Raw genomic sequence first — 27828 nt, 5'->3', positions numbered from 1 at the left:
ACACAACACAAACTTGACGAACGTACATAATGTAGCACTTGATAACAGCGATGATGTAGACGAAATCGACAATTTACCAAGAGAAAATTGCGCGAATAATTCCCAGATTTTAAACTGTTTAATAAAAATTGAAACTTTTTCAAATGAGCACGACAATAAAACACTGACATTTATATTTTTACATTTTGAATTCTTTTGTGATATATTAAAACGTTAGCAATCATTACACACGTATGCATAGATAGTGAATACAAGGGAAGCAACTCTCATTCTTGTCAACATTCTGCACTCCGGACTCTGTGCAAACCGGCCAATTTCTTTGGAACCACACATAACCGGTTTAGACAGATTATACTGTACATGTAATAGGATACTATTGTGTGACACTCCAGGTGATTTGAGAACAAGTTGCTTCATAATTATAAGAATGATCAAGGCCACAATTTCAAAATGTTTGGTACCTTCTAAAGGTTTTGTCACAAAGAATACAAATATGAAAATCTGTCATTTACCATTCAAATGTTATGGCCAAAGTTAAACATTTTGCAGACTGACAAACAAACGAACAGAGCAAACACGATTACGGGATCATACACAGGGGCGGATCCAGGAATTGCGGTTAAGCGGGGAGGGCAGAAGTTTATAAGGCAGGGGGTCTGGGGGCGGTCTTGAGCTCCTGGAATTTACAGATTTTATAGGGCTTGAAATATGGCTTGGAATATGTCTCCTAAGTATACTATTTTCTGTCATTTATGAGAAAGTTAATTTAATAAAATGACGCAAATTTTGAGGGTTTTTGGGGGAAAATGCAAGTCCTGACCCAATATAAGTAATTAATAAAAATCAAAAATTTTGTCATTTATTTCTCCGAGAGTGCATGGAAGAAATTATTGCTTCTTTTATTGTTTACATTTTTCTAAACAAGACTACGATTTACCTTAATTTTGAAAATTTTAAGGGGGGGGGGGGGCTGTTCCCCCTTAAATCCGCCACTGATACACTCTCATGATCTTAAAATCTCAAACTGTTGAATAATTTTTTTGAATTCATTATCACTTTTTTAACTGCCTCATATAAATAGTATCTGATTTTGTACCAGAATAAATGTTTACGATCGAGTTTCATATTAACTCTTCTCATTTTCATCGATTTTTCGTCCAAAATAAGGTATTGCGCCTCATAAAAAACATTCATTCATTTGAAATTTTGGTATGAATAAAGTAGTTTGTGAATGTTAACACCGTTCCCGATAATTATAGCAATCGTGTTTCATTTATTTTTCTCATGTGTTAAGATAAATGATAATTCCCAGTTTTCAATGATTTTTTTTTATCAAAGTGTACGTTTTTGCCCCAAAATACATGTTTCCCCTTTGTTTTGTGCTCTCGATTTTTTACGTACGCTAGAGCATCCCTTGACTCACCGTTTGAAAACAAAAACATTTTTGTTGCAATTAGTTTGAGGTTACGCTATATTTTTGGCTAGAATGACTGGACTAATTTAGTTTGTGAATAGGACTCGCAACAAACACGCCGAATACAGCATGTAATACCTGTGTTTTAATAGTCAAGGCTGCTAACGAGAACGTGAATGATTTTCTGGGTGAAAGTTGTTGACAAAGGCTTGGTTCCTTTCACGAAAAACCATTGTGAACTTTCCAAAGCTTTGGAAGAAAAACTTTAAGGCCAAACAAGGTAAATAACCGTTAAACATTTTGAGTGGAAAAGATGATATGTATTCCAGTAGCAAATTGCTATGGTGAATAAATTTTTACAGGTACATTTACTTCGAATTATGTTGAACTTTTCAGTGATGCATAATAATGAGATTGGTATGTAGTTTGTAATATCGTTGCGTTTGCCCTTTTTGTGTACAGGTGTCACATTTGCTCGTATGAAAACAGATAAAAAATTGATTTTAAAAAACTTCTCGTAAGGAGAGATTGAAATATTTTTGGGCGGGGAGAGGATTGTGAATGGTTTGCACAAAATGATAGGCATGGCCTGCACACTTTGATTTTTTTGTCATTATTTGTTTCATCCTGCAGCGGTTTAGTTTAAACAAGGAGTAGTTTAATGACTTATGAACACACTGGAATAAAATGAAATTGATATTTTTTAACTTCAGAAATAAAGGAAAACGATACATAAATTGTATCGTCATGGAATATTGATTATTCAACTTTATTTATTCAATTGCTCTATCAAATTTATTGAAAGTTGCGTCTGTTTCGCTATTTTTGTACATTCAATCTGATCGAGTGCGTTAAAACATGTGTGTAATTTGTATATTTCAGTCCTCTTTGCATTATGAAAACAGTTCCGATAAACAATTTTGATGAAAATATTCGTTATTCAAAAAGAGAAACTTGATCATACAAATAAATTATTCCTATAGACAAAAAAAAAAGTACTGAGGGCAGAGATATACATGTCTTCGCATTTGCTAGAAACTACCAATGGTGATAATAAAAATGGTATCGGATTTTGCTCTGTCTGGTGGTTTTATAATAAACTGTTATATAGACATTTTGAAATAATTGCTCAAATTCCCAACAATGACTTGCACGGTCTGTACGTTTCTATAAGGGAGTGGTTTGAACGATCTGCATGTTTCTATATGGGCGTGGCTTGATGCATGTACGAAACGGTTCTTGCACGAAATTTATTGATTTGCACAGAACGCTGAACGGTCTGCACGAAACGCTGAACCGTCTGCACGGAACGATCGATGAACGGTTTGCACGGAACGGTTTTTTGCATGGAACGGTAAACAATCTGCACGGAACAGTGAGCAGTTTGCACGGAACGAAACGAAACACTTTGGCGGTGTAGTATCACACTTCAGGGTCTGTATATGGCAAATACGCAATAATATGGATGACGGTCAGTTCTACGTCACGAGTGCTGGCACAGAGCTCCGATTAGGGAAAATTCCGACTTCGGTGTAACACCTTCTTTGTTCAAATCATGGCTCAGGTGTTAGAGTGGGGCCACCATAGGGGAACAAAGTTTTACATGGGAATTTATAGGGGAAAATCTTCTAAATTAAGACCAGCAGGGCCATGATTAGTCATTACAATATACAGACCCCGAAGCATACTACTACACCAAATACACTATTACAATACCCGCAACGTTATTCTTGACATGATAACTGTTAGAACACAATACACGCACGATAGGATAGGATACAAACATGATAGAATAGGGTACAAGCATGATACGATAGGATACACGCACGATACGATAGGATACATGCACGATAGGATAAACGGTAAACATAATAAACAGAAAACATGATAAACAATCTTCACAATAAATGCGAAACCTGATAAACAAACTTCACAATAGACCTGATAAACGCAAAAGACGATAAACGATCTTCACGATAAACAGAAAACCTTTCAGGGTGTCAAGTCCCTATTTATTCCTATATTTTCCTATAAACTTGAAGGTTCCTATATTTTCCCTATAAGTCATTAAGATCCCTATAAAGCCCTATATATCCCAAAAAATGAGAGTCCTATTTTCAAAAATGATTAAAAAATATATATCTATGAATGTGTTAATCATTAATAAAGAAGTTATTTCTGACCTCTTCACATTATATTTGCATTAAGATCACTAAGATTATAAGCTGTTTCTGGCAAAGTAACCTTATAGCTAGTTGATACCATCTATCATGTGTAGCCGGAGGGCAGCAAAATTTAAGCCATGTTGATACAATCTGGCAAAGTACCTTATAGCTAGTTGATACCATCTATCATGTGTAGCCAGGGCAGCAAAATTTAAGCCATGTTTATTGATACAATCATACCTATGATACATGTACATTCAAATATGTGTATTTGGTTTTTTTGACAAAACAATACTAAGAAAATGGCTTTTTAAGATTAAACTGAAATAATTTTAATTTATATGTCATAAAGAGTGACTATTACTTCTGTTTATGTCTTAGTTAGAAAAGAAAATGTAAAGAAATATATGGGAGGAAAGGAAATGGCTGGGGGGGGGGGGGGGGGGGGGGGGGGGGGGGGGGGGCAGCATTATTTGTGCAATCGAATTACTTTATCCATCTTGCATAACTCATAGATTTTTAGGTCACCTGAGTAAACTCAGGTGATCTATAATAATTATTGCAATTGGTCTGTCGTGCGTTGACAATTGAACATTTTTAACTTCTTCTTGATAACTATTATTCCATTTCTTTTCAAATTTGGTATGAAGCATCTTTGTAACAAGGGGGAAATAAATTGTAAATTTCAGGACTCATGCACCCCTGGGGCGCTAGGGGTGGGGCAAAAACTGCCCCAAATTGACCAATTTTCAAAAATCTTCTTCTCTAGAATCGCACACATGTAAGAAAAACTAAATGCATAGTGATGTAGAGATGTAGAGCAGGAAGGCCTCTACCAAAATTGTAAATTTCATGATCCCCGGGGTAGGGGTTTTGACCCCAGTGCGGGGCCAAACTTAGTATATAGTGTTTATGTGAAAAACACTTAAATAACATCTTCTTTAGTGCTATTGATACTAAATGAATATTTAGAAAGAGCTTTAACAAAGTTGTAAATTTGATGATCCCAGGGGTAGGGGTTTTGGTATTAGGGTGGGGCCAAAATGGTCAGTTATTAAATGTATATGAACAATAGAAATTTTCTTCTTGATAACCATGCGCCATTCCAATTCTTTTCAAATTTGGTATGAAGCATCTTTGGAACAAGGGAGACATAAATTGTAAATTTCAGGACTCCTGCACCTGGGGCCTTAGGGGTGGGGAAAAAACTGCCCAAAATTGACCAGTTCTCAAAAATCTTCTTCTCTAGAACTGCACATGTTTAAGAAAAACTAAATGAATAATGATGTAGAATAGGAATGCCTCTACCAAAACTGTAAATTTCATGATCCTCGGGTTAGGCGTTTTGACCCCAGTGCGGGGCCAAACTTAGTATATAGTGTTTATGTGTAAAACTTTTAATTAACATCTAATGATCTTCTTTAGTTCTCTTGATTCTAAATTGAAACTGAATGGATATTTAGAAGGAGTATAAGGTAGTCTTTTATCAAATTTGTAAATTGCATGATCCTTGGGGTAAGGGTTTGGTTTCAGGGTGGTGTCAAAATTATATTAATGATTGGAAGGACATATTTAAATTTGCTGATACTGTATACAATCTAAATGCATACTTAGGAATAGCAGAAAAGGGTGTACAAAAAATGGTGAATTTCACAACCCAGGGTTATGACTTTAGGATGAGTCCAAATTAGTCATATTATTTTGATGTTTTAATGTTAATACACCTATTATTTAAAGCCTTCCATCAGTGTATGCACTTTTGAGGGCAGTGCAGTTTTAAGAACACATCTTGTTTCATACTGTTGCTGAACATTAGAATTTAATAGCTTAGATATTCAGAACAGGCATTTTTTTCTAGATTTCATAGCCCATGGAAGTAGTGATACTTTTTCCACTAGTATTTAGGTGACCGATAAGGCCTGTGGGCCTCTTGTTCTATTTGAGTTGGAAAGAAGGGAAAATGTGATATACATGCATGCACAGTAAAACTCTGATATAGCGAATTTCTGGGGACCCTCTATAAAAATTTGGAATAAGCATAATTCGCTATATGTTTATAGCGATTCATTCATAATTCAAATACAACGAATTCGTTATAAAACTGATTTGTTCTACATGTATACCAGTTATATAAGAAAGCAGCAATCGATATACTTGCGTTTGTATCGTCTTTAAGAGAAATGAAGCATATTTATTTTCAAGAAGAAATATTTTTATACAAGAAATATCCACATTGATTTATATATGATAATTTATCTTGATGGATTATTAAGTCATGCAAGAACATGTCGAGAGAGAAATGTCAACAAAATTTTGCGCAATACATACAATCATGTAGTCTAGCTATTGCAATTGTCATTTACTTGTTGCTTTACACAAATAAAGGAGTGTACGATAAAATGAATGCAATCAAACTTCAAATTTGATTAACGAGAATAGTAAATAATACCGACAATATATTTCCTAAATGTATGTGTAAGTATTGTTTTGCGTTAACAACCTTTTTTGAAAAAATACAAACAGAAATTTTTTAACAATTAATTAAGTATGGATCCTTTATGTCAATGGAAAACGTTTGGTAAAAATCACAAAGAGTTTAAAATGAACAAAATAAATTCGTTATAAAAGGTGATTTTTACGTTTATTTTTAATTCAAGGGGAATAGGAATTTACTTCGTTATATCCGTAAATTCGCTATATCCGTGTTCGTTATAGACGGGAATTTTTTATATAGAATATATAAAGAATTTGCCGGGGAAATTGTTTTCACTTCGCTATAGCCGTAATTTCGCTATATTAGAGTTTTACTGTATACCTTAATGCTTAGTAATTATTGAAGATGATGCACTTTGTACAAGTGTCTTTTTAATCACTAAACATTATTGTTTTTTCTTTTTTTTTTTTTATGATAGTGACCCTTTGATTCTTGTGGAATGTGAGTCTTTCAAGGAATTGGACAAAGTTCAGCCATTTACTGTTTCTATAGCAAGTAATGCACTTCTGCTGATGGTGAGACTGAAATGCTTTAAATATTTAAACTGTTTTAGATATTGCTTTATGTTAAGATAACTAAAAAAAATTAAACAAAATATATCACTAATGTACAGGCCTAATGTATTAATTTTATGAATTTCTTCAGAATTTCAGTCTCTTAAAAGCTAATTGATGTCCCTTCTCAAATAGGCAAGACTTTATTTTTTTTTTAGGATTTCCATTGTCACCTAACATCCAGAGAAGTGGTTGGTTACTTGGGAGGAAAGTGGAACCAGAACACACAGCGTAAGTAACCAGAACACAGTGTAAATAAGCAGACTACATTGCATCAATATATATTATCAATATACAGTAACTTGATCCGAAGAGTCGGATCACGTAGAGTTGACAGATGTGGATCATCAGATTATATGAGACGTGAAGCTTAGAGTTTGATCTGATGATCCGCACCTGTCAATAAGAGGTGACCCAACTCTTCGGATCAAGTTACTGTAGTAATATACCCCCTTATATATTGTTAAATCCACATTCATAAGATAATAAATGTAATCCAAATTATCTAAAACACAAATATATAGTGAAATTACATTTTGTGTACACAGTTTTGTGTGTGGCACGGTGAAGATTTTCTACAAAAACGTTGCATTGATGCATTGTGATGTCATCAGTTTCAGAGGATACTGATATAGAATCAGAAAACCAGTGTGGTGATTCGAAAAATCGGATCACACTCTGTGAAATCAACAGTATCAAAAAATGAAACATCGATGGGTATATGTATATGATAAATAACCAGACCACACAGCATTACTATCCATACCACACATGCAGTGTCCATTACTAAAGCACACAGTATAACTATCTATACCACACAGTGTCCATTACTAAAGCACACAGTATAACTATCCAGACTACAAATAGTACAGCATAAGTAACCAGAAGACACTGCTGAAGTTTCCAGACCACATAAATGTAAGCTTAAGATTGGCATTACTGTGTTTATAAATCTATGATCTTAAAGAACTCCCTTTGAAGGAGGAGTCCAAAATGAAAATATTTTAGCTCATTTAAGCCAGAGGCATGAAAAAACTCTAAACCCTTAAACTTGTAACTGGAAATTCCAATTCATATGCTTTCTATATGCCCACCAAAGATGGGATGTATTTGTGTTATGATGATTGTGTTTTTTGGTGTTCATGCAGCTCACCACTTAAAGCTGACGTGAATTCTTGAATATAGTCGAATTCTCAGTGTCTGTCATATTTCTCTGCTTTCCGCCATATCAATAGATGAATATTCTGTTGTTATAATGTATCAGGGTTTGCATGGTCCCAAGTTTTGCTATGGTTCACTTCACATCAGTGCTAAATTCTGATTTACCTGTTTGGATAGCCTTGAAAGGTAACACATACATCTCTGATAGTAATGTATGGGGTATCAAAAACAAATGAAATCACGTTTTACAATAAAACATTCTAAAAGTTTTCAATAAATCTAGAATAAAAAGGCTTTTTCTTTACATGCATGGATGTATAATTACAGTAGAAATATGTTATCAATTATAAAATAAGTAAAGGGCATAAATTTAAATGGCATAAAATTTATGCCATTCATTATTCACACTCACTTCAAGCAAAATGCAAATACATATATACTATGTTTAACTTTATATGCACATGACATACAGGCTCACCACATGGAATATGGAGGAGCTGTTTACCTGGGTCTACTCATAATATCTGTAAAGGATCTGAGATGTACATGTACATTTTACATTTCTCGAAAATACTTTTAAGTAGTTGTAAAATTTCCTTTTATTATATAATCCATGACATTAGATGATAAACTCCGTTTCATGCAGTAAACACGTCACTTCATTGTACAGTCAGCAACACACTTAGCCTGTGCCGATCAGCTATCTTAAATCAGGGGAAGTACAGTCCCTGAACTTTCTACTTTACCATTTTTCCATGTGTTCACCTTGCGCTCTCCATTCACAGTTTTGCGTTCACTTATCACCAACCACTCGTGTTCAACTTCAAGTTTTTTTCCCATTTCTAATGCTCATACCATTGTCTAATAGTATGTTTTAAGTCATACCATTTCCACTGGAAGTTGGTTGTTCGAAACCGGAAGTTGTCCATTTTTTTTCATCGAAACTTTCAGGGAAGTTTCCTGCACACTCAATGTGGGATTTTCAGTCGTTTTATGGATTGCAGAGATATATATATAATACCGGAAATGAATGAAAGAAAACCGGGAGTTATTCAAGATTGTTAAATTGTATCTCTTAAGTGTTTATCGCATTATTTTTTAAAGAATTTAGATGCTTATTCCTTTCGTATACAGTTGTTCTTCACTAATTGAAATATCCCAGTCAATATCTTATCTCATCAAAAATTGGACGGAAGAGATCGTATCTAGTTATTCTTATTCTTCTGCTTCTTTCTCGCAGCTAAAACTGTCCACACTGTTCTCCGTAACCAGTTGAGGAAAGTAATAGATATTTAAGGATATGATAGGCCAACGTATCTAGATGTGCAAAAATGTTTTTTTTTTCAGATTGAAGGGGGTTAGGGTACATTAGGGGGGGGGGGTAACATGGAACTCTATGGGGAAAAATTAATTGCAAATTTCAACAGATATAACTTGACAAATATGATAAATAGAGTCCTAGCGTCTTCAGAAATGAATAGAGAATGACAGGGCCTACAAATTAGTATCAAGGTCAAGTGACCTAAGTGACCTTGACCTCTGACCATGAACATAAAAACTGGTATAACTTTTAAACCTTGACTAATAGTGGCATGGAATATTCAGAAATGGCAAGAAGATGACAGGACCTAGAAACTAGTATCAAGGTAAGTGACTCCAGTGATATTGACCTATGACCTTAGAACATAAAACTGATATTACTTAAAAAACCCAGGTCTGATAGAGTCATGGAGTCTTCAGAAATGATGAGATCTACAAATTGGTATCAAGGTCAAGTGACTCCAGTGACCTTGAACATACAAACTGGTATAGTTATACAAACTTTAATACCGGGACTAATAGCGACATGGAATTTTCAGAAATGGCAAGAGGATGACAGGACCTACAAACTAGTGTCAATGTCAAGTGATTCAGTGACTTTAACCTTTGATCTTAGAACATTAAACCGGTATTACTTAAGAACCAGGTGTGATAGAGACATTGGGTCTTTAGAAATGTTGAAAGGATGATGAGATCTACAAATTGGTATCAAAGTCAAGTGACTCCAGTGACCTTGACCTCTGATCTTGAACATACAAACTCGTATAATTTTAGAACTGGAATTGATAGGGAGATGGGACCTTAAAGACCCAAATAAACGGTTTCTTCACGGATCACTGGATGTGGGCGGAGCTCATCTATGGTCATTGTTATTTACCTGGCCAAGAGATCAGGGTGCTGTGTATACTTTTGATGTACACAGGAAGGGTCTTAGGGTGGTCTGCAGTGTTTTTGTGGTCATAGTGTTTGTATAATGGTTGTATCCCTATGGGTAGATGACATACAGTCTACACCACCCCCTCTTTCTCTCTTTTACTCTCAGTCATTGGCTCAATGAATAATTTCTTTTATAAATATAGAACTATCATAAATTGATAATATAAATTATTTCAATAAGTTTCAAGTTTTAGAAATTAATGGGCAAATTATTGTTTGATTTCTGATTGCGTGATTTATAATACATGTATATAGAGGGGGGAAATTACAATTATATTAAGATTGCGTTGTTCAGGGATCTTTTTAAAATTACGAGAAAATAGCAGTTGTGGACAGGTCAATGCTATCAAAACTCTAGAATACAGGGCTTCCTCAAGATCTAAAGAATGCCAGTAGGTACTGGTCATTATTGTTATCAAAACACCTCTCTGGGGTCCCTCCAGACCACAGTCTCTACAGATGTCACTCCACCTGAGATCTATTGTTAAATGTTTGATTGACTAACAATTTGGAGGTGTTAACTTAAAGTTGGGTCTTTAAGAAATGATAAGAAGATGATAAGATTTACAAACTAGTATCAAGGTCAAGTGACTCTGGTGACCTTGACCTCTGACCTTAGAACATAAAATTGGTATTACTTAAGGTATCACACCGGTAATTATTTTCACTATATATTACTATAGAGGGAAAAAAATCATTAAAAATCAGTTTACAAAATTGATGCCGAATAACGCAGTCAGACACGTTCTATGTTACCTATCTCATCTGCCAACACCAGAAAAACAACACCCTACGCGGCATTTTCGAAAATAAATTACCCGCAAACAAGACTACCCTCAAATCCACGTGTTTTTCACATGTGTGTAAACAGCCGGAGTGCACCTCAGGAAGTAGCCTCAGCTACCAACAGCAAATAGTTCCTTTGTATACACTTGGTTATTTCTACAAATTACACAAAATTTCCTAATCAGGGGTACAAAAATTAAGAGAAAAGAAGAAGAGGAAATGAGAAAAATCGCGCAAGGAAAAAAAATATTTCTTTAAATATATGGAACTACAATTGACTAAGTTCATTTTGATTGGACAATTACCGATGTGATACCTTAAGGACCAGGTGTGATAGAGATATATCTTCAGAAAGGATGATGTGATCTACAAATTGGTGTGAAGGTCAAGTGATTCCAGTGACCTTGACCTCTTTCCTTGATTTTAAAAACTTATATAACTTATATAACTTTCGAACCAGGACTGATAGAGACGTGGGGTCATCAAAAATGATAAGAGGATGTTGGGACCTACAAACTAAGATCAAGTTGAAGTGACACCAGTTTCACTAAGGAAAAAAGGGGGATTTTTAGAAAAATTTCAAAACCATAGTCTTCGTGATCTAGATTTTTTGAAGTTGTAAATGACATGGAGTTTGTCAAAGGAGGAAAATAGTACCACTCAGAAAAAGTCACTTTTATAGAGCCAGTACTTTGTTTGGGAGACTTTATAATTGGTAGATTATAATCATATATTGTTGTGATTGTGATTGGTCCAAAAAATATATAGTGTCATTTCATAAAAAATCATGAAAATCGAGGGGTTCGCTGATCATGCAGCCATGGTTTGATGTATGGTAGGTACTACCGGACTTAGTAACTGTGGCTAGCCACGATGTATCATGATTGAATTCATTGAAACACCAAAGTCTTGAAATGTTTTCATTTCCTGAAGAGGCTCCACATGGAGCCTAATAATGGATCCTGATTTTCTTTAAAGCAAAATGAAAGTAGTGTGAAGCATAAGAAACCAAGGTTAAGTAGCATTCATTGGGAGTTGAATCTTGTTCAAATTCAAGATTTAACCTTTCTACATATTACGTTGAACTGTTGAGGAAGAATCTATGTAAATTAAATATAATCGATATAACAGATTTTGTCATGGCAATGTTGGTTCATCACAAAAATGCAAATGAAATGAAGGATTTGGAAATGAATGCACTACTACATAACACACCAACAGAAAGACGCATTCATGGGTCTAAGAACGTAACAGTCACATGCATTGTCCACAAACCATGTCTTGGCTTAATTACTATAAAATCGCCTTATCATTTTAGAAAAAAATAAAACCAGTCACTTGTACATTAACGCATTTTGCTGACATTTTACTAATGATTTTAATGCTAGATTTCAGTGCCTAAACTCAGGGAAATGCCTTCTAATCTTCAAAATTTTCCCAGGGGAGCATGCCGGACCCCCCTAGCACCTAGCCCCTTCGGCGCTCAGATATTTCTCCACCTACTTTTTTTAAATTCACCTGCTACTTCTAAATATATTGAGAACCCTACTGTCCAGGAATATGGCAAAGGGCCTGCCATAACAACAGACAATGCTAGAAATATTGTGAATGGTCTGAAGGAGGCAGATCTTAAACTACATATCCCATGCTCTATCCACACTCTTTATCTTGCAACACAAAGGGGTATGAAAGTTGCCTAGATGGATTGTTTATTGGGGAGTAACTCTCCCCAATAAACAATCCATCTAGAGTGGTATCTTTCTTTCACAAGACCACCACTGCCACAAATAACCTGAAAAGGATACAGATGAGGTTAGAAATACCCCAGCATACGCTACTTGTTGATGTGCAAACACATTGTGACATGCTTGAACATTACTTGGAACAGCCAGCAGTTGTGTTTGCTGCACTGTTGGAATTGCAGTTAAGAAAAGTGACACTCTCGGACAATAATGTGAATGATAATGAGGAAATTCTCAAGATTCTGAAGCCACTCAAAACTGTGACCACATTTATGTGTGACCACATTTATGTGAAGTCCAAAACATCCAACTGCCTCTCTAATTCACCACTTATGAATCAGATGGCGATCAAAGAAACAATCAACTTGTGACAGCTGTTAAAACTGCTACCACCTATGATCTGAAATCAAGGTAATTATACTTTAATGTTTCTTATTATTACAAACAAAGTTTGGGGACTTATTGTTTTTACTCTGTTTCTTCTTATTATTATTCCATTTCAGACGGAAGACCTTATAGTGATTGTACGGTTTATTATTAAGGTCTTTTTTTTTTTATTGTTTGATTTTTATTTGACATTTACATAATATACATATATGTAATTTAACTACACAATAATATCATCAATATTCATATGCAAAAGACATTTTCATAAATATAAAGAAGGAGAAAGAGAGAAAGAAAGAAAGAACATATAAAACAAAGGGGGCATGGAACACAATCTTAGGTTTAAAAAACCCCAACTCTTTAATACAATCATAATTTATTATAAATATTTTGCCAGTATCTCTCAAACTCCCTATACCTGCAGTTTTTCAACAACAAAAGTTTTTCAACTGTAATTCTATCAATGATAATTTTTTTGGATGCATCTATACTTAATTTGCTTATACTTGAGAATTTACTAATATAAATATATTGCTTTATCATCAGAATTATCAAATTTTCCACCTTGTGTACATTCTTATTAGCAAATTTTCCAAAAAGAATTGCTTGTCTATCAAAACTAATATGCCTGTCCAGTTTTTCGCAAAGCCATTATTCAATTCCGTACCAGATCTCTTTCACACATGGACATTCTACAAATATGTGATCAATAGTTTCAAAATCCCTCTTGCAAAATGTGCAAATTGGGGAATCAACAATTCTAAGTTTATGTAAATAATAGTTGCATGGAAATATTCTGTGTAAGATTTGAAACTGTAACCATTGCAATTTAGATTCTTGAGTTGTTTTAAAAGGAAGTTCAAATATACTTTTCCATTCTAGCTCTGAAAACCCTTCTGTTTCTTCCCATTTTGATATAGATTTATCATTATTAAGGTCTATTATTAAGTCTCCCAAACAAAGTTTGGAGACTTATTGGGTTTTTGCTCGGTTCTTATGATTCTACGGTTTATTATTATTATTCGGGTCTTCTGTCTCAACGGAAGACGTACCTTATATTGATACTTGTATTTCTTTTCCTCTTTTATCATTATTGTTCTTTTTCACGCGATTTCTCAAAAACGGCTGGATAGATTTTTATGAAACTTTCAGCAAACATGCCACAAAACATGAACTAAAACAGATTTTTTTTTCATTTTTGCCCATTTCAGTTCACGTTTGTGGGTTACGACTGAATTTCCATTTTTCAAATGACATTTTCTGCAGGTGTTTTCTCATAAACGGTGATAGATTGAGTCTTGAAACTCTCAGGGATGACAGATGTTGACTTGTAGCTCTGTAATAAGGTTTATCACTGTCATTCATCACATGTGGTCGTCATTTCAAATTGAAAAGCATGAATTTCATGCTTTTGAAACCAAACTTCCTTGGAATAATTATAATTAAGTGTCTTTCAGAGTTTCAGAAAATGTTAGACTTACCGGAAGTTTAAACAGCAACTTCCTGTTTGTAGAGAAAAACATCGACATATTTCGCTTATGAATCAAGTTTTTTGATACGATTTTCACAGATATTATTGACATTATCCATCTCTAGAGTACCATTAAATATTTTTTCAAAATTCACTTCCGTTCATAAGATATATCTAATTTCTGTATTTTAGGTCACCTCAGTAAACTCAGGTGACCTATTGCAATCGGGTGTCGTCCGTCGTCATGTGTTGTCCGTCGTCCGTCGTGCGTTAACAATTGAACATTTTTAACTTCTTGATAACTACCAGTCCAATTCTTTTCATATTTGGTATGAAGCATCTTTGGGACAAGGGGGACATAAATTGTAAATTTCAGGTTTCTAGCACCCCTAGGGCCTTAGGGGTGGGGCAAAAACTGCCCAAAATGGACCAATTTTCAAAAATCTTCTCAAGAACCGCACATGTGTAAGAAAAACTAAATGCATGGTGATGGAGAGCAGGAAGGCCTCTACAGGCTTTCAAGCGGGCCCTTATTTTCCTTATTTTTCTACAACAGCCCTTATTTTCCTTATTTGAGCTTTAGAATCCTAAAAAGCCCAAATTTTTGGTTGAAATTCCTACATTTTCAAATTTTGAAAGTTTAAATAAATTTGACATAAAGTAAGTGTTGGAATTTATTAAATTTTGTCTTAGTATACTTTCAGAAAATGAATATGTTGATTAAATGTACATCTCAGAAGACATCTTGATGGTTATCAGCTATATTCAGCATTGATTGTGAGCCATGGGAGTTCACCTGAATTATATCATAGTTTGTGCTGAATGCCGAATATGGCTGTTGATGACTACTGGTATGATCTTCTGAGTGGGTAATTAGTTTTTGTATTATTGCTCTTGCAAATGGTGAGTAAAACATTTTTTCTTTCCTATTGATTTGTAAATTTAGCCCTTATTTTTGTCTAAAAAGCCCTTAAACATCCTAAAAAGGCCCTTATTGTTTGATAATTTTTGCCCTAAAAATGGCCCTTATTTTTTGCAAAATGTCACTTGAAAGCCTGCCTCTACCAAAATTGTAAATTTCATGATCCCTGGGGTAGGGGTTCTGAACCCAGGGCGGGGCCAAACTTGGTATATATTGTTTATGTGTAAAACACCTAAATAACATCTTTTTAGTGCTGTTGATACTATATTGAAACTAAATAAATATTTAGAATGAGCAGGTAGTCCTTTACCAAAATTGTAAATTTGATGATCCCAGGGGTAGGGGTTTTGGTATCGGGGTGGGTCCAAAATGGTGCAGTTATTAAATGTGTGAACAATATACAATCATGATATATACTTGCGGAAAAAAGAAACTGCGCATTATAAAATTTAGTATAATTTTTCTATATTTATTGTTTATATTTATAAAATCTAAGCAATCGATAAAGGTGATGTTTTGAACAATATCGGATAGTACCCGACTCAGATGTACGGACTTTTTCATGGTTATTGAACACATGTTGTTTATTGAAGTGTTCGTACGCACGAGTTTTACTGACCAATACTGTTTGGAGTAAGAAGTGTAAAAGGTTTGTTTGGACACTATTCGTTAAGGAAAGCACTTTAGTTTTGACAAAATTTACCCTTCTGTCATGCCACGACTCAGCGAAAACCAACGTAATCGTGCTGTTGGGATGCTTCAAGCTGGAATGGCACAAAATATCGTTGCAAGACACTTTGGAGTTCATCGGAACACCAAGTCTGACGTCGCGTTGACAGGACAACCACATTCGACTTGTGCAACTGAGAAATCGTTTCCAGACAGCAAGTTTGACTGCTCGTAGCATTCCTGGACTTCGACCAATTAGTCCAAGAACTGCGTAATCGTCTGCGCGAGCACAACATCAGACCAAGACGTCCAGCGGTGCGCCCAATACTGCTTCAACGTCATTCTATCGCTAGACTAGCATGGTGCAGACGACATCTGCGATTCAGAATACAGGACTGGGCCAATATTCTGTTCACTGATGAATCCAGATTTCATTTGGATAGCAGAGACGGCCGTTGTAGAGTGTATCGTCGTGTTGGGGAGCGGTACCAGGATGCTTGTGTTGTGCAACGTCGACAATTCGGTGGAGGTAGCGTTATGGTGTGGGGTGGAATAACAGCACGTGGAAGGACCCCTCTAGAAATTGTCAATGGAAATCTCACCGGCGTACGCTATCGAGATGAAATTATTCAGCGCCATGTGATACCCTTCATAGAGAGACAGCAAAATCACATCACTCTGCAGCAAGACAATGCAAGGTCACATGTTGCACGTGTAGTCAGGGACTTTTTTGTTCAACAGAATGTTGATGTCTTGGCCAGCTGTTTCCCCCGATTTATCGCCGATCGAGCACGTCTGGGATGAAAAGGAATGACGTCTACGCCGTTTACCAAATCAGCCAGTGACATTGGCTGATTTAGTCCAGGTTTTAACCAACATCTGGAACAACATCCCTCAAGCATTTCTGAAAATTTTAGTGGCATCAATGAGGAGCTGTTGTCAAGCATGCGCGAATGCAAATGGTGGTCACACGCGTTATTAACTTTGTTAATTCAAGTTCGAATACCAGTGTCTTTCATGTGTGCTGAAATTGACGTTATTCGACGTTAACATTAATGGATTATGAAATGTTGTAACAAATACATTTGTTAACAGTATTAGAAAAAAATAAAATTTGTTCATTGTTATTTTTTATTATTTTTTCATATATTAAATAACGCAGTTTCTTTTTTCCGCTAGTATACATTTTTAACTTCATCCTGATAACTATGTTTCCAATTCTTTTCATATTTGTTATGAAGCATCTTTGGAACAAGGGGGACATAAAGTGTAAATTTCAGGATTCCTGCACCCCTTGGGCCTTAGGGGCCAGGCAAGAACTGCCCAAAATTGACCAATTTTCAAAAAAATTTCTTCTCAAAAATCGTACACGTGTAGCAGGAAGGCCTCTACCAAAATTGTAAATTTGATGATCCCCAGAGTAAGGGTTCTGACCCCAGGGTGGGGACAAACTTAGTATATTTTATTGATGTGTAAGTTTGCTTATACGTCTGTATAAAATAAATGCATACTTAGGAATAACAGAAAAGGATGTACAAAAAATGGTGAATTTCATAACCCAGGGTTATGACTTTAGGATGAGTCCAAATTAGTCATATCTTTTGATGTTTTAATGTTAATACACCTATTATTTAAAGCCTTTCATTAGTGTATGCACTTTGAGGGCATTGAGGTTTTAAGAACGCATCTTGTTTTATATTGTTGCTGAACATTAGAATTAGCTTAGATAAAGAAAACGGTAAAATCTTGTCCTTATACATACTACATAGCGGTATAATCTTTACTGAATATTTTCTGGGAAATAAGGTTAATTTGAGCAAATTTGAACAGACTGGATATTGTCTTTGTTTAAACTTCAATAGCTTATGGTATTAGAATTGAACGAGTGTGTAGTAATGAAAACACCACCAAAGCTGCGAAAAATGACGTACCAATGTGCGATATATTCATTTATCTTCTTGGTAATTAAGTCTCCCAAACAACGTTTGGAAACTTCTTGTTTTTGCTCAGTTCTTATTCTTCTTCTTTCGCCTCTTTCTTGCACCTAAAACTGTCCGACACCGTTCTCTGCAACCAGTAGATGAAAGTAATTAGTATTCAAGGATATGATAGGTCAATGTATCTAGATGTACAGAAATGTTTTGTTTTCAGATTGAAGGGGGTTAGGATACATTTTGATTGGACCAAATGGGTTTGTGGTTTAACATAGAACTCTATGGGGGGAAATAATTCCAAAATTCAGCAGATATAGCTTGACAAATATGATAGATGAAGTCCTAGGGTCTTCAGAATTGAATAGAGAGTGACAGGGCCTACAAATTAGTATCAAGGTTAAGCGAATCCAATGAACATAAAAACTGGTATAACTTAAAAACTGGGACTGTTAGTGACATGGAATCTACAGAAATGACAAGAGGATGACAGGACCTACAAACTAGTATCAAGGTCAAGTGACTCCAATGACTCTCTGACATTAGAACATGAAATTGGTATTACTTAAGAACCAGGTCTGATAGAGACATGGGGTCTTCAGAAATGATGAAAGGATGATGGGATTTACAAACTGGTAACAAGTTCAAGTGGCTCTAGTGACTTAAAGACCTCTTACGTGTAACATACAGACTTATATAATTTTAAAACTGCATGGAATTGATAGACACATATGGGACCTTCATAGATGATAAGAAGATAATAAGATCTGCAATCTAGTATCAAGGTCAAGTGATTTCAGTGACCTTGACCTTAGAACAGAGAATTGGTATAACTTAAAGAACCAAGCACCTGTTTTACAAAAGAACTTAATAAGACAAATTCGCTTGTTTTAGATTGTATTACACAGTTATTAGTTTAAAAGAAGGAATTAAAACATTCCTGAGACTTAATTTTCAACATTATTTCTTCACTATTTTACATTGGAGTGGATTATCTTACAATAAACGGGAGAATTCCAGCATGTAAAATTTGGTATTAAGTCATAAGTTCTTTTGTAAAATGCACCCCAGGTCTGATAGAGATATGGGATCTTCAGAAACGATGAAAGGATGATGAGATATACGAATCAATATCAATGTCAAGTGATTCCAATGACCTTGACTTCTGACCTTGAACATACAAAGTCATATGATTTTAGAACTGGAATTGATAGATACATTGTATCTTCTGAAATGATAAGAGGATGATAAGATCTACAAACTAGTATCAAGGTTAAGTGACTCCAGTGACCCTGACCTCTGACCTTTTATCATAAACTTGGTATTACTGAAAAACTAGGTCTGATAAAGAGATGGAATCTTCAGAAATGATAAAAGGGAGATGAAATATACAAATTGGTACCAAGGTCAAGTTACTGCGGTGACCTTGACCTCTGACCTCAAACATAAGTCTACAAACTAGTATCGAGGTTAAGTGACTCCAGTGACCCTGACCTCTGACCTTAGATCATAAACTTGGTATTACTTAAGAATTAGGTCTGATAAAGAGATGGAATCTTTAGAAATGACAAAAGGGTGATGAGATCTACAAATTGGTATCAAGGTCAAGTGACAGCAGTGACCTTGACCTCTGACCTCAAACATAAGTCTTTTATAACTTTAGAACTGGGACTGCTAGAGACATGGACTCTTCAAAAAGGGTGTAGTGACCTACAAAGTAGTATCTCCATTGACCTTTGACCTTGATTATAAAAACTTGTATAACTTTAGAACCTGGACTGATAAAGACATTGGATCATCAAAAATGATAAGAGGATGTTGGGACCTACAAACCTAGCATCAAGGTCAAGTGACACCAGTTTTACTGAAGGAAAAAAGGGATTTAAAAAAAAAAAATCAAGATCAAAGTCTTTGTGATCTAGATTTTTTAAATGAAGTTAAAATTGGCATGAATTTTGTCAAAGGAGGAAATTAGTAGTACTCAGTACTCAGAAAAAGCCACTTTTATACAGCCAGTATCTCGTTTGGGAGATTATAAGCATGTCTTGTTATAAACATAATCATAATCAAAGCCAGTAATTCAATATGTACTAAATGAAGAATTCAATCAACCTCCAAAATTTCGTCACATTTAGATGGGTAATTACATCAGTCGTTTACTGCAAAAGGAAATAATTTAATTAAAAGCTTAAAAGTATTCAAATATTCCCAGACCCATAAAAATTGTGCAGCATGCAGAAATCCAGTGTTATGGGTTAAAACAAACCCTTAATATAGCGCAGCACAATTTACTAGCAAAAGGCAATTAAACAATTAATAAGATTTATTTACAATTAATAATTGAAAGAAAATTTTTACAATAGCAAAATATTAACTTGCGGTAGTTGAGCAATAAATCCAAACACACAAAAATAATAATCCAAAATCGTAGTTCCAAGTGAAATACAAATGAATAAAAAGTGTCTAACCAGAGCTTTTTATCAAAAGAATTTCAGTGTGTATATAATAGAAAGGAATTTTCTAGTACAATCTTGAAAGACCATGAGTTCCCAGTGAAAGCTATTACTTAATCTTTCTACTAATAATAGCTTAAGTCTAGAACAATTTCGGTCACAGGTGTCAATGAAAAGTAAACATAACCTTCTAGAACAACCTTGGTCAATTCAGTGCAAATAGTACAACAACAGAGAGAAAAAACTGACGAACTATTACTTAAAAGTAACAAAACACGTGTACACAACACATGTGCTAGTCACGGAATCATAATATCATGGCAGTTTAAAAGTTGCACATGATGAATTTTAATTGGTTGTTTTATAATAAGTAGTTACTGGGTGTGAGCATAAATTTTTCTACAATTTTGCGCTTTTAAATAGGTAAATAACGCTAAAAAAAAACTATAACAGACTATAACAAACTGAGTCAAAAACCTTTAGTGGTATATACTTGTAGTAGATGTGCCCCTTATAAAAAAAAGTTTGTATTATGTAAAACATACGGTACCAATTTTGATGCACCAGATGCACAATTCAACAAATGATGTCTCTTTTGTGATGCTCAAGCTGAAATATTGGAAATTTGAATTAACAATAAACTTGTAAGAACTAAAACAAAGTGCCAAAGTGTCAAATTCGTCTAAGGATCAGAGCTATGCATGAGGGTGATAATATTATATTCGGTTACATACAGGTGAAAATTAGTAAGTATAATTATACTTTATTCCGATTGTGTTTTTTCTTTAAGGATAAAAGTATAGAAGCCCATTAATGTCATTGTAACATTCAGTATTTATGTTTTTCCGAAGTACGGAAACTCTTGTCATATTTCTAAATTCATGTGACTATATTTGAGATTCTGTGAGCAATTACTGATGACCCCTTTCAAAGAAGAAGAGTGGGGGGGGATGGGGGGGGGGGGGATATTGATTTGCACTTGTCGGTCGGTAGACCACATGTCCGCTCAATATCTTGAGAACTATTCACTTGATCGTTATATTTCATATGTTGGTTGGTTATGAGTAGAAGAGGACCCCTAATGATTTTCAGGTCAAAAGGTCAAGGGCCAATCCACTCTTGACATAGTAATACACTGTCCACTCAATATCTTGAGGACCCTTTGCTTGACAGACATCAAACTTGGTACACTGATACATCCTAAGGAGTAGATGAATCCCTAGTGATTCTAAGGTCACATGGTTAAAGGTTAAGGGTCAAATCAGAGATAGGAATATGCTGTCCACTCAATATCTTAGAACCCTTTGCTTGACAGACATCAAACTTAGAAGACTGGTACATCCGAGGGAGTAGACTGCTCCTATTGATTTTGAGATCACATGGTTAAAGGTCAAGGGTTGAACTAGACATAGAAATATACTCTCCGCTCAATATCTTGAGAACTCTTTCCTTAGCAGACGTCAAACTTGGTACTCTGGTATATCATAAGGAATAAATGACCCCTATTAATTTTGGATTACATGGTTAAAGGTCAAGGGTCAAACTGGACATAATAATATATATTTCAAGAATCGGTTGCTTAATTGATTGACACCAAACGTGGTACACTGGTACATCCTATGGAGTAGATAACCCCTATTTATTTTTAGGTCACAAAGTTAAAGGCCAAGGGTCAGCCCAGTTTGGACATAGGGAAATTATAAACTCCTGATCTTGAATTGGTTTGACACTATTATCAATTAAGTGATGCATGTAAATAACCCTTTTCAATTTTGTACCACATGGGGATATATGTTTGACAAATATTCCTTGTTTTCTTGTTTGTTTTGATAGTAGCTTTTTATGTCTAGTTGTTCAATATATTAAAAAAATATTCATTGAAAGTCAGTACAGTAAGAACAGCAATGTTTCTTACATATGTCAACTGCATAGTCATTGTAACATTGTATGAGCTCAAGGTATTGATTTGCTAAACTTTTTTGTTGGATAGTGTCTTCTTACAACCACTGTGGTGCTTATTTTAGGATTTTCTATTGTAATATAAAGTACTATATGACTACATAATGACTTTCCCCCAATTCTTAGCATTTGTACATCAGCACAATCATGAATTAGCAATGACTCTTTACATCCATATTGGATATATAATTTGAATTTTGGCAGTGGTCATGACTTAGTCAACTTTAGTCACTTTACACAGGCATGGTGCATTAAAGTATAAATCCTGCTAAAGAAACACACACACACACACACACACACACACACACACACACACACACACACACGGTGTTCTTCATCCTTGATTACTACTGTCTTGCTCCGTGAAGATTGTTTTAGTTGACATTATCAAGTGCGAGTTGACTCTCAAACCGGGAGGCTTCAGGCCTTTGATTTGTTGTTCATTGAAATGGTTTGATATTTATATAATTACTAGGTAGATATTGAGACCCTTAACTGATCTGCATGGTCAAAATTACCAATCTACACGCACATGCACGTGTGCTTTTTTATTGGATAACTCTAAAATGCCTGTAACTCTTATGAATAAAGCGAAAGAGTTGATATTTGCAGCATTATAGGTAGATAATATGCATGCATATAGATTGCACGGTGTAATAAAAAAAATGCCAATGCGCATGTGTGTGCATCATCTCTTGAAGATTCAATTTTAAAGGACCATAACATTTTTGTTTTAAATTTCATCAAATTCTGATGTTGATCAGGCTTTAGGTGTGTCTTGGTACTCTTTATAAATTGCTGATTAAAATTACTGCTCAGCAAGTGCATGCACTCATGCTCCATTCTGTTGGGATGATTTTAAGATATAACTTATAACTTCTATTTGATGCAAACATTATGAAATTCATACTAAGGTACATGTATATGATACTAGGCCTCTTCAGTGACAAATGTATGGAATCATACTCACATGTGTGTGTGTGTGCATGTACATTTCTTTATTTCATGATTTGGTACTGAAATGGTCATACCTTTGTAATTATGTCTCCCTTTCCCAGAAGGGGGGCATTTTTTTAGTGTAATATCTTCTTCTGCTGCTTCTCATACAAAGTTTGTCTGGGCACTTTGTCTTTTGACATAGGCCTTTGATATTTGGTATGTGGGTATACCATGATAAGACGGTGTGTTAAGAGAAGCTGTCAGTAACCATTGAGAATTGTCTTTAAAAAAGTGGAAAGTGCAAAAATCACAAATCTGAACCATTCTTAACTCTCACACTTTTGTGTATAGTGATAGTAAATGTTAAAAAAGTGAAAATTACTAGAACCATACATCGTGTTTCCATAGCAACGGACCATGCTCACAGTTAAATAATTAGATATTGAGTTTTTAATCTTTTCACAAATATTTCTAATAAAACAATTTCCCAACAATGTACAGTGAATGGAAATTCAAGAAAGCACTTTAATTATTGTACTTGTGTTTAAAAAAATATGTATTTTCTTGCTTATTCTTAAAAATAAGTCATAAATTAAGGTAAAAAAGAGCATTTATGACTTCTTAAATTTTCAGACACTATTTTCTCTGAAACACAGCAGGGCTGACATTAAGTCTACATGCGGTTTTTAAGACAGCTATTCATACTACCAATATAGTAAATAAAAACAGTTAAACAATATACTATTTTTTTGTAAAACCCCTCAGAACTCTACACTGGTGCCTACTATTTTACACAATTATTATCCCCCTTGATGCAAACTCTCTAGAATTAATGGAAGAAATGAATTAATATCACTTAGCAGACGATTCATCAAAAATTCTGGATGGTCATCAAAGAATTCATTTAACAGGAAACTTGAAAGGTGATGCAGAGATTTGCCTATTTTTCTGTAAATTAAATTTTATATGTTAGTTAAGAGCCATTCTATGTAACCACTTAAACATTTATATAAGGGGTCCGGCACGCACTGTCACCGATTTTTTTTCAAATTTGGCACATCGACTTAATCTGGCATAAGTAATGTAAAACCATCATAATTTGGTTGCTATATATGCAACTCTGTTGCCATGGTAACACGTGCATGCCATTCAGGTCACAAAAGAGTCAATTTTCGCATGGAAAATGACATTTTTCATTCAACTACACTGGATTAACCTGTTTGAGTTCTTATTTAATCATTATCAAATGATACTATATAGCATTTTTATTATTTAGTTTGATATTTAGTTAAAGGTTTGAATAATTCTGTTATATTTTCATTCTGTCTGGAAAAGAGGGTTGTTTGATACATTCTGAAAAAGCTAATTTAGAGGCAAATTTGAATGATGGATAAAAATTCCCGCATTCAGCTTGAAATCTATAAATGCTTGTACAACATACATTAGATATAGTACTATCATATAACAATGAGACATGTTTGGGAATCTACCATCTTAACTGTGTTTCCATGGAAACAAAATGATGCATTTCGTCATGATATGACAGCAGAGATGTATTTTTCAATGTAATTCAAAATACAATTTTCTATGTATTCAAAGTATATAATCTTAATAACCGATTGCTACTGATGTTAGATTTTAAATTTTAACAAGTGTAATATGAGAATTCATGTTGGTTGCCATGGAAACGAAAATTGATATTTCTTTTCAAATTCGAAATCCATGCAAAATAAATAAATTTTTAGACCAAAATAAAAAATGCCTTTATAGACAGATTCAACTGAAGTCAATGTTATAGTTGATAAAATATTAATACTGATAGATAATTCATATTACATTGTTGCTATAGTAACAAAATATCATAAAACAGCAAACTTGATGTTCACATTCTTTTCAAGTAAATCTCATTTTGTTATACATCATGCATGTTCTTCAATCATAAACACTCTTAATTTGTAACAGATAATTAAATCAATGCATAGTTTTTGGGGTTTTTTTTCTTTTTTTTTCTTCAAATGTGCATGATTTCTATTTGTGTATTGTACATGTATCACAAATTGCAAATGTATATTAAGAATTCATCAAAATAACTACCATATCTAGAAAATGCATATTTGAATATTTCGGTTATTTCAAACTATCATGTACATTTTTTCACCTTGCCAATCGAATTAAGTGTGACATTGAAATTGAATCATTGATCTTAAGAATTGTTCAAGTTAAATAAACTAAATAAGATACATAAAGATTGTAATTTATCATTGATTCATGAGGAATTACCCCCCCCCCCCCTCTCTCTCTCTCTCCCAGCAGTTCAATATTAGCTCTGCTTACTATGTATGTGCAAGAAATGTTATGCCAGTACCATGTATGAAATCTATTAAACTAACATTTTTTAATACATGACTTGACAATTTACAGTTACTTATGAGGAAGTATTTTGACCTTGACTCGTGACCTTAGCATTTGATTAAAAACAATTGAGGGCCTCTGTTTTCTAGAGTCTGGACGTTCATCATGATCACTCGTTTAACGTATCTTTTTAAACATAGGTATGTGAATTATATTTCAACATCATAAGAAGACCTTGCTTGTAACTGTAACATACCAATGATGTTCATATTGAAGTCATTTAGTATGCTGGGAAAGTCAATATCTTTAATATCTGACATCGTTGGAACCCACGGGTTGATTCATTGATTATCATTTAACGTACCGCCGAAGAATTGTTCACTCATATGGAGACGTCACCATTGTCAGTGAGGGTTGCAAAATTTAGGCGTATGCTCGGCACTTAATTACAGCCTTTGAGCAGTTGGTTCCGATGATGAATATTTCATAATCGTATCCTATTATAAATGGTATACCTTTATTTTAGAATCATATATTACAAAATAGACAAGATAAGCACACACAATCTTTTTCATTTTCTAATTTTGCGCATATATAGTCATCATGGCTTTAATCGTCTTCTCAATGGCATAGAGGCAACTAAAATATAATGTGATCTGCTGTCCTGATAGAAATTCCTTTCGGTTAAATGAACCACACCCTATCATATCCTTTGAGGCAACATAAGCATCGAACATACACTGATGCTTCTGACTTGGCCCCCACCAAAATGACAATATGACACTTCCTACAAAATCAATAAATAATATTAATTTTAAGAGAAATACCAAGATGAATACATGTATATGCAAGCATATCAAAATCTTATGTCCCATCTCAAATGTATTACTTGTTCTCCCCATGTCATCTACATCTACTACTACATGTAGCTGTAATATGTATTCCTTAAATTATACACTTTAATTTTAAAATAGTGAAGTTAGAATCCATGTAATCATTCCAAATTCATACAAACTGTCTTGATAGATACTAAGTGTTAATAGTAAACACCGGTTAATAAAATTTGGCGTATCTATTGTAGAACACTCTTTTGAAAAAAAGATCCTAACAGAAATATCTAATTCATTTTCTACACTCAATCAGTATCAATGCTGACGTCATACTTTAACCTCATTGCGTCATACTCAACATGCATTGTGACACACTTTTTGTGTATTCAAAATGTTTTATTCTCACAGAAATAATTTATTTTCTATCAAATGGTCAATGTAATTTCTATGATAATGCAATTCGTATTTCGAAATATTGTATACGTAACGATGTGGATTGTTGATCTGATGAGAAGGGAGGGGGGGAGGGTATTTTGTTGGTAGATCCTCTAACAAATATCCCATTCCAATATCATTAGGCTATGCTGGGTATAGCACACACGTTTTCCAATTACAAATTCTGTAATTCATATATTTTACTGTAGACCACATCTATAATGTAAATGTAATAAAATAATACACTTCATAGAGATTTCGATATAGAAATACTTGAGGCCTACTTATTCCAATATCTTACATGTATGTATCAAATTGCAGACCCCCCCCCCCCCCCCCCCCCTTGTAAACTTAACGAACTTGGTGATTTTGATTCTGTTCTAAGACCTTGCTATGTACATTTTTCCGTAGTTGATACTTTTTAATAGTATTATTCATACAGTAGCATTGTGTTTATATATCTACACATGAGCTTGAAAAATAAATTTGTAAAGTTTTGAAAATATAATCATGTGATTCATTTAACTTTTGAGATTTATATCTATTTCCTGATATTTATAATCATGTGATTCATTTAACTTTTGAGATTTATATCTATTTCCTGATATTTCTTTATTCTACATCAGCTATGTATATAAAGCTCTATTCAATTTATCTTCCTGATCATATGAAAGTTATAATTGATAGTTAAATGCACTGCAAGCATCCAGCAAACAAATTTAATTAATTTATGTGTGCGAGTTTATATATATATATATATATATATATATATATATATATATATATATATATATAAACTACAGCAATATGTGAAAATATATACACAGGTTGGTTAGTAGATAAAGATATATGCATGTATAAATAAACCAAAATGCAGTTTAGGTCAACTGATTAAATATGAAGATCAC

At 34.2% G+C, this 27828-nt stretch overlaps 1 protein-coding gene and 1 long non-coding RNA gene across 3 annotated transcripts in view; one reads left to right on the top strand and one right to left on the bottom strand.

Moving 5' to 3' along the window:
* The window catches only part of LOC125682089 (MPN domain-containing protein-like), a 141120-nt gene that overhangs the window by 45426 nt on the left and 67866 nt on the right, over positions 1-27828 (top strand). For both annotated transcript variants that reach the window (XM_048922488.2, XM_048922487.2), the window contains 2 exons: positions 6492-6588; positions 6786-6858. In XM_048922488.2, coding sequence (XP_048778445.1) covers positions 6492-6588; positions 6786-6858 — 170 coding nt within the window. The remainder of the gene's footprint in view (positions 1-6491; positions 6589-6785; positions 6859-27828) is intronic.
* Positions 13114-27828, bottom strand: part of LOC125682149 (uncharacterized) — a 43085-nt gene continuing 28370 nt past the window's right edge. The window contains exon 2 of the long non-coding RNA XR_007372462.2: positions 13114-26442. This is a non-coding gene — a long non-coding RNA (uncharacterized LOC125682149). The remainder of the gene's footprint in view (positions 26443-27828) is intronic.

Source organism: Ostrea edulis, chromosome 2 (genome assembly GCF_947568905.1).
Source record: "Ostrea edulis chromosome 2, xbOstEdul1.1, whole genome shotgun sequence".
NCBI classification, from domain to species: Eukaryota; Metazoa; Mollusca; class Bivalvia; order Ostreida; family Ostreidae; genus Ostrea; species Ostrea edulis.
This window is presented reverse-complemented; position numbering and strand designations above follow the sequence as displayed.